The sequence below is a fragment of the Schistocerca gregaria genome, chromosome 1 (genome assembly GCF_023897955.1).
Source record: "Schistocerca gregaria isolate iqSchGreg1 chromosome 1, iqSchGreg1.2, whole genome shotgun sequence".
Lineage (NCBI taxonomy): Eukaryota > Metazoa > Arthropoda > Insecta > Orthoptera > Acrididae > Schistocerca > Schistocerca gregaria.
Window position 1 is genome coordinate 229,271,530 of NC_064920.1, and position 16,619 is coordinate 229,288,148.

Genomic DNA, 16,619 nt, shown 5'->3' on the forward strand with positions numbered 1-16,619 from the left:
AATAAGAGTAGCAACAACCATCCGTACCTGAGTGACTTGTCATACAAATACGTAGTTATAATTTACTTTTACTCATTACAATTCGTATAGGATAGCTTTGTCGTTAGATAGTTGTGCTGTTCCAGAAACAAGTCTCAACGTAATCAGAATTATTTCCATTAACAGGTGTTCTCTCTTTTATTTTCCTCTCATACTTAACCAAAAATTAGAATTAAACTCTCTCTGGGCTGCGATATACCGTAACTTCATCTTCAAGGAATTATGAATGATACTTAAATTTTTAAGTTGACTCAAAATGAATGCAAAGTTATAAAAGTGAAGGAGCAGACAAGAAATGCTATCGAAATGTTCTTTCACGGTATCATGTTCGAGAACATGGGTGAACATCCTTGTTTTGGGGATGAACAAAATCATCTTTGTTATCATCCATTATAAGCAGTGATCACTGGTTATAATTTCTAACAATATCTTTGGTGTGATTGTTTTCGTTTTTCAGAGCGGTGAATGTGTATGTTCAACTGTTGCCATTAGTAGTTGGGGAAGGAAGTCTTACTAAAGATTAGTATATATTTTCAAAATAGAAATGCAGCCTATGCAACCAATGCAACCACAGATGCCTGGAGCTATGTCTCAGATGGGACCACAGCAGCCTGGGAATCCACAAGTAGTACAGCAAATACCCCAATCTCTGACACAACCCCAGGAAAGGCTAGATAATATTTCCAAAGTGAAAATGTTAATCGGTCCTCTAAGAGATTCACTTTCGGTAAGACAACTGTATAAGATCTATAGTTACAGACGTTTTCCCCTTCGTGTAAAGCTTATTATGTTTTAATATTATGATTATGTTGTGGAGGTATTGAACCGCACAGATAAATATAATTGTGCGCTAAATGATGAATGTAAAAATTCAAAAACACTTCTATCCGTAACATTTTCTCCGTTGTTAACGTAATTGTGTTACTAGTGAAACTGTCATTATTTACAATGATATAAAGTAGTAAAAAATATTACATCGCAGTCACAAGTATATGTTACAGGGATTGGTTTCCGCCGGAGTGCGCAATTAACGTAGCTGCTGTTAAATCATGAACAGCTAAATGATGAAAACTCATATGGAGCAATATAATATCACATGGCTTCTCGAGATCAGCACTTGCATTTGGTACTGTTATATGTACGAAAAGGACACGTATACTGTCAACACTGCAGTGTAAATGAAAATCGATTTGCCTTTGGAACATCTTAAAGTTTATGTAGTGTATTATGAAAATTGATAGAATCTACAAGGAGTGCGTGTAATTCTTTTATGACTGCCAAACTTTTTTTATCTGTGCTATAGTTGATTATAAGTACCTTTTCTTCCTTCTTAAGGTGCTGAATTCGTTCTTATCACATCATGTTTCATACAATAAACCCTCTTTTTGTTAGGCGATTCTCAAATTCTTGAGCTTTTTGTGAAGGAAATTACATTACCTACCCTTAATGCTTTATTAATTTCCAGGTAGTGCCAAAGATATGAGCATGTCGGTGTTCACATAATTTCACTTACAGGTAGCTGTATCAAATATGAATTCCATTAGTGGGCATCTCTATTTTTTTATTTTTCATTAAACGTAAAGGTATGTAGAGTGTTACAGAACTAACAAGTAATTCGTATATTGATAGATACCTTGAAATACAATACTGTATTTTTTGATCAAAACAACATATCTGTAGATTTTAGGTTTCATTCATTTAGTCATGGTGTAAATTGGATAAATGAAATTTTAGTACATGCAAACAGACATTCTTACTCAAGCTACAGTTTTCTTTTTCTGTGGTGGTTCATTGTATCAGTTTTGTTTGCTTAGTAGAAATTGCAGTGTCTGTCGTTTCTGCATAATACACATCCTACATAATCCAAATTCTATTTCATACAGAAGTGTATAGTTTGTTTTATCTAAATGAGAAACCACAATTCTTAATCTGCTCCAGTTAGAAGGGTATTTCTTTGCATAGGGCAGTCATGGAATTATTTGTGTGTGTGGATTCTGCTTAAAGCCATTGTTTTGGGCAATAGAAGCGCAGTATTAGCAGAAACCTTTGTACTTCATGCATTGTACAGAGATGGTCCTTAACCAGTATGTTTCTCTCCCATTACCTCTACAACCTTTTTGAAATGGAATTCCCTTCATGTTCATTCTTTATAAGATCCTAGAGAAACATTACAAAACAACTATTTGAATCAAACTGCCAGGCGCACAATCTGTGTAATACACCATTTTTTTCATATGCTCTGTATGCCCTCATAGGCATACCAAGCCCAAAAATGCAGCCACTTTCTTTGCCTACTCTTTACCAATTGTTTTTGTACTGTCACTGTTGTAAACAACAAACATATTACGTCAGGTGTTATTAAGACAGAGTGGTTTAAGACTGAACCTGCCAGACAAACCTCTTTCTAGTTTGTTGCATTTCAGGGAAGAATGGAAAATAATTCCAGAAGTATGCGCTTACAAAGCTGCAGAGGCTTTCAGGACCACATGATGTATTGCCTGTTGGCATTTGTCTTAGGATTTTCAATGTTTTTTGATTTTTCTGAGGTTTTGCCAGCATGAGTGGCTGCCATTATCAAAGATTCACTCTTTGTTGCTGGTAGTGGACTGAAGTTGAGCTCGCAGTTGGAGATTATATCTAACTGTCGCATCAATGCCTGCTCGCCTTTCCCGGGTCGCACTGTGGTTCTCCTTGTTACATGAAATGGCCACTTGCTTCAGCACAGGAATCCAGGATCCATTTACATTGAGGCTTTCTTTTTTTTTTTTTTTTTTTTTTTTTTTTTTTTTTTTTTTTTTTTTTTTTTTTTTTTTTAATATTATTATCACAGTGACAATTTTCTCTGGTTTGCTTGAACAAAGAGGCATTGTAGTTCTCCATAATTAGAACATACATGTCAGTGAGTTTCATTATTCATTGCGCATTCTCTGTCATGTCTGATTTCACAGCATTAAAGAAGTGTCTGATTTGACTCTGCTTTGAGCCATAGATCATTAACATGGTGGAAATGACTACGTCCAGTGTATACAAAATGGCAACAATAATATCACCAAATACACCTGCCAACAAATGCAGAAAAAAATAAAAATTACACAATAATGTCACTCAATCAGCACACCCCACCCCTCGAAATAACTGCCTCCCATATCTACAAACCAAAGCTCTGCCCCTCCCTTACTTCCTCCTACCAAACTGTAACTCATCAATTTCAGCAACCACCCCCAGCCCACCCAACTTCCCCCTATACTCGGCATAATCTGAGCAAATCTCTTGTCAAAAATAAAACCAATCCAAAACAGTTCTCTCACTCACACCAATCTCTTACGCACAAAAACTTACAGAGGACTGAAAATGAAAATAATAAGTGAGCTAGACAATATTCCTTGTGGCCAACCCAGATTTCATGATTCACGTACCACATGTTATCACCCGCCAGATATTATCGCAAAACAGCGCCACATATACACATCCCTGGTCCAAGCCGCTCAAAGTCTTGCCATTCTCATTTTGTTGGCACAAATGTGACACCTAACATGAGACCAAACATCTGCAGAAAATTTATGGGAGACATCATATCACCACCTATCTCAAAACTTAATGATACACTTGTGAACTTCACTGTTGTATCCATACCTAACAAAAAAGCAGTAAAACAAATTAGACACCAAACTATTTAGACCTAACAAAAAGGCCGAACATATAAACAAAAAAAAAAAAAACTTAATAACTCACTGAAAACACTTCCACAACCCACATTACTCGCCAACTATGTAAACTCAAAACCATTATAATACTATCACAACCAAAACTCGAGGGAACCCAGTATGACACATTAAACTCAACATGTACTCGTGCACCACCAGAGGGCACCATCAAAATCAGCATGGCATCTACAAAAGCAACCCGCTCAAAAACTCTGCGCCCTAGTGATGTTATACTGGTTTTCCACCATTACATTACGGGTCAAAGCCAATGGTGGAATCAGATGCTTCCATTGACCCAATTTCTCCACCTGTCCTAGTCTGCAATGTCTTTTATGTTTGATGGATTATCTGATCATTCTAACATAGGCTTTTCCACGTGCACACAGTGTGAGGTCTGTCACCCATGGGATGTATAGCTGAAAGGCTACACTTCACTGTATGTTAGATTTCATGACACTTCATATGCAACTGGTGGAGTACCCATTTGTCTTTAGAACGAATTCCAGGTGATACATCCTTTGTTCTGTGGCTTTCCTGCTCATTTTACACTTGTTATAGGTGTGTTAATCATACCTCATTTCTTATATGGCTGATGATTTGAAAGTTTGTGCAGGTATTGGCCCATGTGTGTCAGTTTTCAATACATTCTGTGGGCCAGATTCACACCATTCATCATAACCACCACATCTAGAAACAGCAGCTGTTGATCCTTTTCTACCTCCACAGTAAATTTAATGCTGACATGGAGCAGCCTTGAAAGTGCCCTCAATACTGTTCAGTGTCCAGCATCCACATGTAAGACCATTTCTTAACATGATGGATTCACATCTCTGATTACCCTATGAGACACACATTAGTATCTCAGCATCTCCGTGGTCCTCTGCTGTGATCATCAGGTGTCATGCAAATTCTACAGTTGCTGGTGAAGAGAACCTGTTGGCACTTATCGAAGTCCAGTTCCGGTTTTCTCACTTTTTCATACAAAATTGTGCTGGTCTTGTATGTTGTTGGCTCGAGAGACCAAACACAGCCTTCCCAGTTGACTGTAAAACAGTAGCATATAGTTCTCTTGCATTCTCCTTTGGGTAACTGCCAGCAGTAATTTGCAGATAGTGATCATCAGCTGTGATCGATCACTGTTCATCTGATCTTCAAGGTCTTACGTCTCACAGTAAAGACTGAATGTTCCAATGCCCTCACTGTTTTTTGCAGTGGTCAACGTTCCAAAGTAACACCCCTTCTTGCTGTAAAATGAAATGAACCATCTGAAATGTCAGACTGAACTATCATGACACTGCAGGTTTACTTTTTACTTTTGTTATATAGATGGCAGTACTTGCACTTTCCTGTGGTTGTAAGAGGTTCTATGATGCGGTTTCTGAAAAATAATTAACAAACTTAAAAAGAAACAGCAATTGCAAATCATGACAGTGTTACAAAACTCATTTCAGCACCTAATGTCATATTCTCATAAGGTACACTCTGAGGCAGTGAGAGATTAGTGATTTTCGTATGTCAGATGCCCTAAAATGTCTGCACAAGAGTTCGAAAATTTTCCCACCTCTTAGATGGGAGACAAGCCTGTCTTTTCTGAGCATCATGGTGACAGCAGCTGTAGGGTAGTCTGTAACAGATGAGGCATGTGCCTTGATGCAGGGCATCTTCTAGCTTGAAATCCCCTCGACTGATAGGCCTAACAGTATCTCAATAATGGTTGTTAAAGTGGAGCATGATTTTTAGCAGAGGCATCATTTCCTTGTAAGAGTGATACATGCAGATTTGTCACACACAACTGATTTGTAGTCAGTCTGAAATAACACTTCATTGCCACAGCCTGGCATGAAGTAATATCTGAGGGCCTTTTTGCACATTTGTCTATAAGTAGCAGTTCTGGGCAGAGCAGTGTATATAGCAATATGTCTCCAATGTAAACAGATTTTGCTAAGTGCCTGAGTAGTCTGCGGCTAGTTTTCTTCCATGGTTAATTTTCAGTATCAAATGACCTTGTCATTGATGCAGTGTTATACTCTTTACTTTGTGTGCTTCATAGTTTTCTTCTCATCTTTTTCAGCACGACTTCCTTTACTTGCAGCTGTGCTCAAAAATTTATTTCCAGAGAGGTACATCATAATGTCTCTTTATTAGTGACTCATGGCACTTGATATAGATAAAATCTCCCACATTTTGAATATGTGTCAGGACAATGAAAATACTATCACTTTTGTCTGCACTCCTGTCTGTTGTAAACACCATCGTCACTGGAAATAAAATATGCGGGAACTGAATTGCCAAGCATGATGCCGACCCCTCTGCCTCCTATTATAAGTTGCTTTTTTGGAGTCATAGTACCTCCTGCCATATGCCTAGTTTTCCAGCAAACTCCCCCATAAAATGAAGACACTAAACAAATCCTATTAGTAAGCAGTTTGCTTTTCAGTGGTAGTAGCTGTTGATTCCTAAAATATATTACTCAACGCAATGCTGCATGATAACTGAGATGATGTTACGCAGATTCACTGTAGAAGGGTGTAAATCATTCTGCGTTTGCGTGTGTTGTGACATCACTTTTGACTTCCAAATTTGTACACAGTTGGGGGTTGAAACCAAGATCTCCAGATTTTGTGAATGTTACCCTACCAGCTGACTGTATTGTCGATGCTAGTAACACTCTTTCACTGTACTAATCCCTACATCAGTTCTTCTGTTAACTGTTTGGGCAGTGCACTTAGGAGAGCAGTTACATTGGGAAGAATAGTTGGTGACAGTTTTGTTATACCGTCCACTGATTTTTAGAGTGCAGGAAAAGTATGGATTACTTTCTTGTGTTAGTCCTCGAAGTTTTCATTGCACAGGACCCCAAACTATAAATATTCTCAATCTTGCTGTGTGTCTATTTACAACTGAGTATTCAAGTGAGTTGTTCAAGTTCACATAATTGATACGCATATTCCCTCACCTTTCTAAATTGATAAGGGCATACATAATGTCTGGTGTTGTGACTGGTCCATAAACAAACAAATTTTATTGGTGTTGTTAAACTGACATGGCTCCTGTGCACCGTTCTCAAAGGTTCATATCTGCATACTATTTATCTCTTGGTCTTATACACTAAAACTGTTTCAACATCATTCATAAAAATTTATGGATTGCTTATTCATGGTGTGTCTCATTTCTTGCACCATGACATGTTCTACTATTTATAATTTCCCAAACAATCATCTGAAGCAGTAAAATATCAGTTGAAAGGTGTGTAGCTTATGTAGATAGATACTGCTTAGTAGAACTTGCAAGATCAACTGTTTTCAATAAAATGTTTATATCAGTTGTTGCTTCATATGGCAAGAGTCCTAATCATCTGATTTTTTTCTGTTTATCACAGCTCACAATAAAGAGTGCAGCACAAATTCTTCATCAGAATTATTTGGTGGATGTTGGGCCACAGTAAGTATAGAATATAATAATAAAGAATTATTATTAGTAGTGTTAACACATTTTTGTAATATATTGTATCCTTTCAGGAAAGCTGTGGATGTTCAGCCCCCAAGATTTGATAAGAGTATAGAAGAATTTTATTCCATATGTGATCAGATGGAACTCCACTTGGTATGTTTGTTATTATGTGACTAATTAGTTAAAAGATATAATGTTTTGTTTCTTTAATGTTGAAAGTTGTCTAATATATTAATGAATTTGGTTTGAGATATACTTGTAGCACAGATTTGTTTTCTCCTCCTCTCTCACCACATCACTATTGTACAACAGTCCAGTTTCAGCATTGTTTTCCTGAACTGTTTCCAATCTTTGGAGGATCGAGAAACCTTCAGTTCTGAATGCTTTCACCTTTTTTTCCCCTGCTATATTTGATTTTTGAATTTGAAGATCCCTTTCTGAATTGATAAGATTTTGTAATTTATAAAGGATAAGTTAAATGAACAATTAAAATACTGTCAGGGAGGGCAAATTTAAACTCCAGTGAATATCTCAGTTAGACAACTAAATACAACACATACCAATTGTGGTGAAGGTGTTAAGTATCTTTCTATTTTTCTGTGAGACAGGCACACAAGCAGAATATCGGACATTACTTGTGACACATCATGTTTGTCTTTAGTTTCCAATATTGGAGTGTGACCGCGCAGTATTTACGGGCCTAAATTGGTGTACACAGTGTACATGTGAGCTACGAGCTATTTTAGACACAAAGGCTTGTGTAACTCATCAGAATTTACTGTAGTATCTAAGTGCCATAGAAAGTTGATAGTACACAAAACCACTAATGGAGGACAGGGGTTACTGATTCATAACAACCAAAACCGGTTGGGTAGTGTATAATCCAATTTATCACTACGATCCACTAATTTAGCAGAAATTTTGTTGTTCTGTTGTTACTGTCACATCATAACATCTGTTCCTCCAACATTACTGGCTCTCTGTTACCTTTAACTTGTTTTGCCAACAGGGAAAAGAAATATGTAATATGCATTTCTAGAGCACACTGTGATGTTATCTGATAGGTACTTCTGCTGTGCCTTCATTTCTAAAATTATGCCCGTTACACAGGTTACAACCCTTTCTTAATCTTGCACAATAAATTTACAAATTCACAGTATTTTCTGTTAATAGTCTAAAACTGTCATGCTGCATGCTCAACTCCCGTCAACGCAGCACATAAAACCTGGTACCACAGGAAAGGAGCCAGGTTGCCCTTGATGTGAAGCAGTCTTTGAAATCGAACACGTTGCACCTACCAGTAATTGCTTATTATGCTACTGAGTGTTCAACTTTGTTCTTGGCCATAGTTTGGTAGTGGCCATTCATTCTTGTGGACAGCAGATTTGTTGTTGTACTTATGTGAGAAGCCATGGAGTTACTGCAACAGAGTTGATATATCGAATGTGAGCTTTCACAGGTGGCCCTGCCTGTGGTAGGATATGATAAGCCTGTGATGGGACTGATCTAGGAAATGTTGAGTGGCTGGATTGGACAGGTCATGCACATGGTTCATCTACAAGGATATGATCACTGTGGTGAGGGCTTGGGAGTCTGAAGCAAATTGGCAGCCACAAATGTAGACAGGCCCATGTATTGCCAAGGGTGTTTCAACTTCATTGCAGTAGTTTTGTTGGGAAGCCATAACACATCCCCCATACAGTCCCAGTCTCTTCCCATGCAATTTCCATATTTTCGGAGCCCAGAAGAAAGACATTCATGGCCGTTGGTTTGCTTAGGATGAAGAGGTGTACACATGGGTACAGTCTTGGTTCCATCTTGTCGCACAGTGAGTTAAATATATTAACAATTACGTTTGAAATAATAAACAGTTTACTAACCTATTTCCATCTATCTCATTTTCATGTGATGGCCCTTTATGTAAGAAACGTGATCAAAATATAACAAGACTTTTTTTAATTTAATGGGCTTTATACATCCAATTTAAAAAACAGTATTGTGTTGTTTCACATGTTCCACATGTTCCATCTGTTTTAAATAGCTTATGTTTGTTGTTGACAGATGAAAAGATTATACTCATCAAATTATTACTTTCAGAAAAGATCGATCAAAGAATTTGCATTAAATTTTACTTGACAAATGGAATAAAGTGCAGCAATGCATTTGAAATGTTGGCTGGGGCTTTAGACGAATTTACTATGAGTGAGACAAGAGTTGTTGCAAAGAGGGTCAAGAGGGTACAGAAGACAGTGACTGCCCCGGAGGCCCTAGCACAACAATTACTGATTACAATGTGGAAGAAGGAGAGAGAATGGTTCTGGGAAATTACTGAATCACCATCAGAGAGGTTGAGAGGTTACTAATGATGTTGGCATACCCTTTATGTCATGCCAAGCAATTTTTTCAGATGCCTTGGGCATGAAACGTGTATTTTTCTCAGATATTGTTGACTTTTGCCCAAAAAATAACATAGTGTGGACATTGCTCAAGAATTACTGAATGAAATCAACAATGATCCAAAACTTCTAAAAATGATTATAAAATTATGAAACATGTATATAGGTATGACATCGAAACAAAGGCCCACTCGTTGCAATGGAAACAACCAGAAGAGCCAAGGGGGAGGGGGGAGGGGGCAATAAGTTTGATCACATGTGAAGGTTCTTCTCACTGTTTTCTTCACTTACAATGGGGTATTGCATAATGAGTTCCTGCCTTATGCTTATACAGTCAATAAGAAATGCTACCTAGAAGTTATGCACCAGCTGCATGAAGCAGTCTGTAGAAAATGACCAAAATTGTGGCAAAACCACTTGTGGAAATTGTCACAATAATGCTCCTGTTCACATCCCAATGATTTTTTGGCAAAAAACAAAACTGTTATGTGCCTCAGTCACCTTATTCACTGCACTCAGCCCCCTGTGACTTCTTTCTGTTACTGAGGCTGAAAAGAACCTTCAAAGGACATTTTGCCATCATTGATGAGATAAAAACGGTTGTTGAAGGAGCTGAACGCCATACAAAAAATGAGTTCCAAAAGTGCTTCCAACATTGGAAAAAGTCCTGGCACAAATTTATTGTATCAGAGGTATTACTTTGAAGGGGAAAAGTTGATGTTGAAGGATGAATAAAATCTCTGTAAGAGAAACAAAAATTATCATTACTTTTTGATCACACATCATATCACTATATGTTAAACATATATGTTAATTTATGAAAGGAGAAAATATAAAAATGCAGTAAATGAGGCAGGCAAAAAGGAATACAAACGCCTCAAAAATGAGATTGACAGGAAGTGCAAAATGGCTAAGCAGGGATGGCTAGAGGATAAATGTATGGATGTAGAGGCTTATCTCACTAGGGGTAAGATAGATACTGCCTACAGGAAAATTAAAGAGGTCTTTGGAGAAAAGAGAACCACTTGTATAAATATCAAGAGCTCAGATGGAAACCCAGTTCTAAGCAAAGAAGGGAAAGCAGAAAAGTGGAAGGAGTATATAGAGGGTCTATACAAGGGTGATGTACTTGTGGACAATATTATGGAAATGAAAGAGGATGTAGATGAAGATAAAATGGAAGATATGATACTGCATGAAGAGTTTGACAGAGCACTGAAAGACAAGTCGAAACATGACCCCGGGAGTAGACATCATTCCATTGGAACTACTGACGACCTTGGGAGAGCCAGTCCTGACAAAACTCTACCATCTGGTGAGCAAGATGTATGAGACAGGCGAAATTCCCTCAGTCTTCAAGAAGAATATAATAATTCCAATCCCAAAGAAAGCAGGTGTTGACAGATGTGAAAATTACTGAACTATCAGTTTAATAAGTCACGGCTGCAAAATACTAACATGAATTCTTTACAGACAAATGGAAAAACTGGGGAAGATCAGCTTGGATTCTGTAGAAATACTGGAACACGTGAGGCAATACTGACCCTATGGCTTAAAGGCTATTTACAATTTGTACAGAAACCAAATGGCAGTTATAAGAGGTGAGGGGCATGAAAGGGAAGCAGTGGTTGGGAAGGGAGTGAGACAGGGTTGTAGCCTCTCCCAAGTGTTATTCAATCTGTATATTGAGCAAGCAGTAAAGGAAACGAAACAAAGATTTGAAGTAGGTATTAAAATCCATGGAGAAGAAATAAAAACTTTGAGGTTCGCCGATGACTTTGTAATTCTGTCAAAGACAGCAAAGGACTTGGAAGAGCAGTTGAACGGAATGGACAGCGTCTTGAAAGGAGGATATAAGATGAACATCAACAAAAGCAAAACGAGGATAATGGAATGTAGTCGGGTGATGCTGTGAGAATTAAATTAGGAAATGAGACACTTAAAGTAGTAAAGGAGTTTTGCTATTTGGGGAGCAAAATAACTGATGATGGTCGAAGTGGAGAGGATATAAAATGTAGACTGGCAATGGGAAAGAAAGCATTTCTGAAGAAGAGAAATTTGTTAACATCGAGTATAGATTTAAGTGTCAGGAAGTCGTTTCTGAAAGTATTTATATGGAGTGTAGCCATGTATGGAAGTGAAACATGGACGATAAATAGTTTGGACAAGAAGAGAATGGAAGCTTTCAAAATGTGGTGCTACAGAAGAATGCTGAAGATTAGATGGGTAGATCACATAACTAATGAGGAGGTGTTGAATAGGATTGGGGAGAAGAGAAGTTTGTGGCACAACATACCAGTTGGTATGACATGTTCTGAGGCATCAAGGGATCACCAATTTAGTATTGGAGGGCAGCGTGAAGGGTAAAAATCGTTGAGGGAGACCAAGAGATCAATACACCAAGCAGATTCAGAAGGATGTAGGTTGCAGTAGGTACTGGGAGATGAAGAAGCTTGCACAGGATAGAGTAGCATGGAGAGCTGCATCAAACCAGTCTCAGGACTGAAGACCCCAACAACAACAACAACAACAACAACATGTTAAACATTCTCAAAACTGTGGAGGAGGCTGTTCCAGTGATACCTCCTAGGTTGGGGGTACCCCTCAGCTCACCCTCAGTTGGATGCAGCTGGTATAGGTTATCTGCCAGGTGGCTCAGTCACAGGCAGCACATCCCTGCCCATGTGTATTCAATAGTATCACATAGAATATGACCCATTTGCTAGACTGCTCTCACGTCAGCTCTTTGCTCACCCCTGCCCACCTGTGGCCAGGTCTGCCCAGCTCCTTGCTGGTGACATGCAAGCTGTAGAATATGTGAAATAAATTGTGCCATAAATGGACTGGTACCATTCCAAATTATGTTCACTACATGTGATGCGAGAAAATAAGGTATGTAAGGTAGCTAGCAATCGTGAACATAGGGAAAAAGGCACTGATCAGCAGTAGAAACAAGCATAAGAATAATACATTTCCAACTTCTCACATACAGAAATACTTACGCGATTCGTATCTAATTATGTGCTGCACCAGATGATTCCCTAAGAAGCTGTGATAGTATGTATACAAAGGACAGAGCTGTCAGAATAGGGCATGACTCATATAACTCGTGTCTGTATGTAGTAAAGTAGGTTAATTTTTCACACATACAGTTCTTGGTGCTGCTTGTACTATTGACTGTGAAGCCTTTTTTCCAGTTTTGTCATATTCAGTACGTACCTTGTATTACTTCTTGCATGTTGATCTTTTTAACAAATTAAATATAACTTTATTTAAATGTATCTTAAAAACAAAGATGATGTAACTTATGAAACGAAAGTGTTGGTATGTTGATAGAGACAATGAAAACAATAAAAAACACACAAACACACACACAAATTTCAAGCTTTCACAATCCAAGGTTGCTTCATCAGGAAAGAGGGAAGTAGAGGGAAAGACGAAAGGATGTGGGTTTTAAGGGAGAGGGTAAGGAGTCATTCCAATCTCGGGAGCGGAAAGACTTACCTTAGGGGCTCTGCCTGTGTGTGTGTGTATATGTGCGGATGGATATGTGTGTGTGTCCAAGTGTATACCTGTCCTTTTTTTCCCCCTAAGATAAGCCTTTCCGCTCCCTGAATTGGAATGACTCCTTACCCTCTCCCTTAAAACCCACATCCTTTCGTCTTTCCCTCTACTTCCCTCTTTCCTGATGAAGCAACCTTGGATTGTGAAAGCTTGAAATTTGTGTGTGTGTTTTTTATTGTTTTCATTGTCTCTATCAACATATCAACACTTTCATTTGGTAAGTTACAGCTTCTTTGTTTTTAGATATATTTTTCCCACGTGGAATGTTTCCCTCTATTATATTCACTTTATTTAAATGTTGTGAGAAAGAAAATTACGGATAAAGTGGCTACCTAGTTTATACTGAATGTTGTGAAATAGATTGCTGCTAGATTTGCTACTCTCTAATGAATACACTGTTCAATTTTAGAAAATAAAAGACATTAATGTTTATGTTTGACAGAAGACATCAATAGAATGCCTAAACCAGCTGTCCAGTAGCCAGCGATACCTTCCCTTACCAGTGGCTACGGCACGAACAGAGCCTTTGCCTGCACAGGATGTTGGCTCCCTAACGTATCCACAGTATCTGGCAACCGTGCGAGCTCAAGTTGGCTATACAAAGGAAATCCATGATGTTCTTTTGGCTGCTGCACAGAATCTTGGTATGGGAGAGTGAAACTAATTATTTTCCTTGCTGCATCAGAGATATGATACAATTTTATGTATGTTTTGACATTGAAATTTGAATTATTTGCTATTTTTCCTTATTGAGAACAGGAAGCCATTTAGTTTATTTTTTAGAAGTGTTATAGAACTTTTACCTTCATAGTAATTAATATCATAGAGTGACTGGTAAACTTGACAATTGTGTTACAATTAAGTGTTCAATAATGAAGTGTAATGGGAGTGACTACATAGGTGCAGTAGTGTGTATGTAAGGCAGTTTGTCAGTAAAAAGGAAATATCTGGAATGGGAAAAGTAAGCTAAAATGTTAAGGAATGGATAGGAAGGAAAGCAATACAAATTCTGGACCAATAGACACAGGATGAAGGAAAGATGCCCAAGTTAACAGCAGACTGAAACACTGTGGTTAATATTCTTGAGCATCTATTAACTTGCTTAATTTGAAATTTATTAATTATCTCTTTTAGATATGCAAGTAAATAATAATTTATGTTAAATGTACATTATTTGAACTGCAATGACACATTTCTAAAGTACAAATCTATAGGCCTAATTATTCTTTTAAATGGTACAAATTGATATCCTGAAACTAAACAAATAGAAATACAAGTATCATGGCATCTGCTACTGTTTCTATATTAGATACAAAAAACAGAAGTGTCATACACTGCTCACATGTCACGAGAGATCATCAGACCAGCACATAGTTATTGTGTGTAAACTACAAATTTTCTAAAATTGGAGACAAGTCACTAAATTTTATCTGTAATCAACTAGTTTTGTGAAATATTTAAACTGTAGTACTATGACAGACTTGATATAGACACTGTCCGTATTAGATACTACACTGAAGCGACAAAGAAAGTGGTATTGGCATGCATATTCAAACAGTAAGAATAAGGTGCTCCAATCGGAAATGCCTATGTAAGACAACAAGTGTCTTGTTGCAGTTGTTAGATCAGTTACTGCTGCTACAATGGCAGGTTATCAAGATTCAAGTGAGTATTAATGTGGTGTTACAGTCGACGCACGAGCAATGAGGCACAGCATCTCTGGGGTAGTGGTGAAGTGGGGATTTTCCTGTACGACCATTTCACGATTGTACCATGAACACTAGGGGTCCGGTAAAACATCAAATCTCCACCATCGATGCAGATGGAAAAAAATCTGCAAGAATGGGACCAATGATGACTGAAGAAAGTTGTTCAACATAACAGAAGTGCAAATTGCTGCAGATTTAAACTGCGGGGCATCAACAAGTGTCAGCGTGCGAGCCATTCAATGAAACATCATCAAAATGGGCTTTTGGGGTCTCAGAGACAAACGCCCAGACGTGTACCCTTGATGGTGGCTGCACGACACAAACCTTTAAGCCTCATCTGTGCCTGTCAACACTAACATTGGATTGTTGATGGCTGGAAACATGTTGCCTGGTCAGACGAGTCTCGTTTCAAATTGTAACGAATGGATAGATGTGTATGGTTATAAAGGCAGTCTCAGGAATCCATGGACCCACATGTCAGCAGGCGATTGTTGAAGCTGGTGGAAGTTCTGTAATGGTGTGGGGCGTGTGCAGTTGGTGTGACAGGTGACATGTACGTAAGCTTTCTGTCTGATCACATGCATCCATTCATATCCATTGTGCATTCCGATGGATTTGGCAATTCCAGCAGGACAATGCGACACCCATACGCCTAGATTTTCTACAGGGTGGCTCCAGGAACACTTTTCCAAGTTTAAACACTTCCGCTGGCCACTAAACTCCCCAGACGTTATTGTGCATATCAGGGATGCCTTGCAGTTTGCTGTTCAGAAGAGATCACCCCTTGTACTCTTACGCATTTATAGACAGCCCTGCAGGATTCAAGGTATCAGTTCCCTCCAGCACTACTTCAGACATTAGTCGAGTCCATACCATATTGTATTGCGCCTCTTCTGCGTGCTTGCAGGGGCCCTACACAATATCTGGCAGATGTAACAGTTTCTTTGGCTCTTCGGTTTAGTGTATAGGTGATAATAAGAAAAACAGAACTTCTATAATCTGTTGGCATCATTTTTAACTCTTTGCAAAAGAAAGATCTTTCAGATCTATTTGTCAGACATGTTTATACACTCATATTTTGTGTGTAGGGGGAAAGGGAGGGGGGGGGGGGGGGGAATCACTCATCAGGCAGTGCCTCCATGGTTTATCTCCCCAATATGAGAAATCAAACAATGGAAAATCCAGGATGGAATGTAAAAATATGAGCGAAGGAAAGTTGCTACTCACCATATAGCGGAGATGCTGAGCCACGATAGGCACAATAAAAAGATTCACACAATCATAGCTTTCGGCCATTAAGGCCTTTGTCAGCAGTACACACACACACACACACACACACACACACACACACACACACACACACACACACACACACACACACGTGCAACTTGCACACACATCTGCAGTCTCGGAGAACTGTAGTTTCAGCTCTCTGAGACTGCAGATGTGTGTGCAAGTTGCACGTGTGTGTGTGTGTGTGTGTGTGTGTGTGTGTGTGTGTGTACTGCTGACAAAGGCCTTAATGGCCGAAAGCTATGATTGTGTGAATCTTTTTATTGAGCCTATCGCAGCTCAGTATGAGAAATGCTATTTTCATTTAGTTCTGACCAAAGTAACCTCTTGATTGTCTTATATTTTTCTGAATCCATGGATCACCACTGGATCATTTAGAACCTGATGACCCAGTCTTTTCTGATCTTCTGTTTTGACTTCTGTACTAGATGAGAATGAGCCAAGAATTAACTGTGGAACTTCCT

At 38.4% G+C, this 16,619-nt stretch overlaps 1 protein-coding gene across 4 annotated transcripts in view; it reads left to right on the top strand.

Moving 5' to 3' along the window:
- Positions 1-454: 454 nt before the first annotated feature.
- Positions 455-16,619, top strand: part of LOC126338109 (mediator of RNA polymerase II transcription subunit 29) — a 47,488-nt gene continuing 31,323 nt past the window's right edge. For 2 of the 4 annotated variants that reach the window (XR_007565099.1, XR_007565100.1), the window contains exons 1-4: positions 458-766; positions 7,123-7,184; positions 7,262-7,346; positions 13,596-13,797. Coding sequence is in view for 2 of the 4 variants with exons in the window: in XM_050001525.1 (XP_049857482.1) it covers positions 584-766; positions 7,123-7,184; positions 7,262-7,346; positions 13,596-13,811 (546 nt within the window). In the remaining 2 variants the exon portion in view is untranslated. Of the gene's footprint in view, positions 767-7,122; positions 7,185-7,261; positions 7,347-13,595; positions 13,827-16,619 lie in introns of those variants that run through there. The other 2 variants (XM_050001525.1, XM_050001526.1) reach the window with 2 other exon arrangements.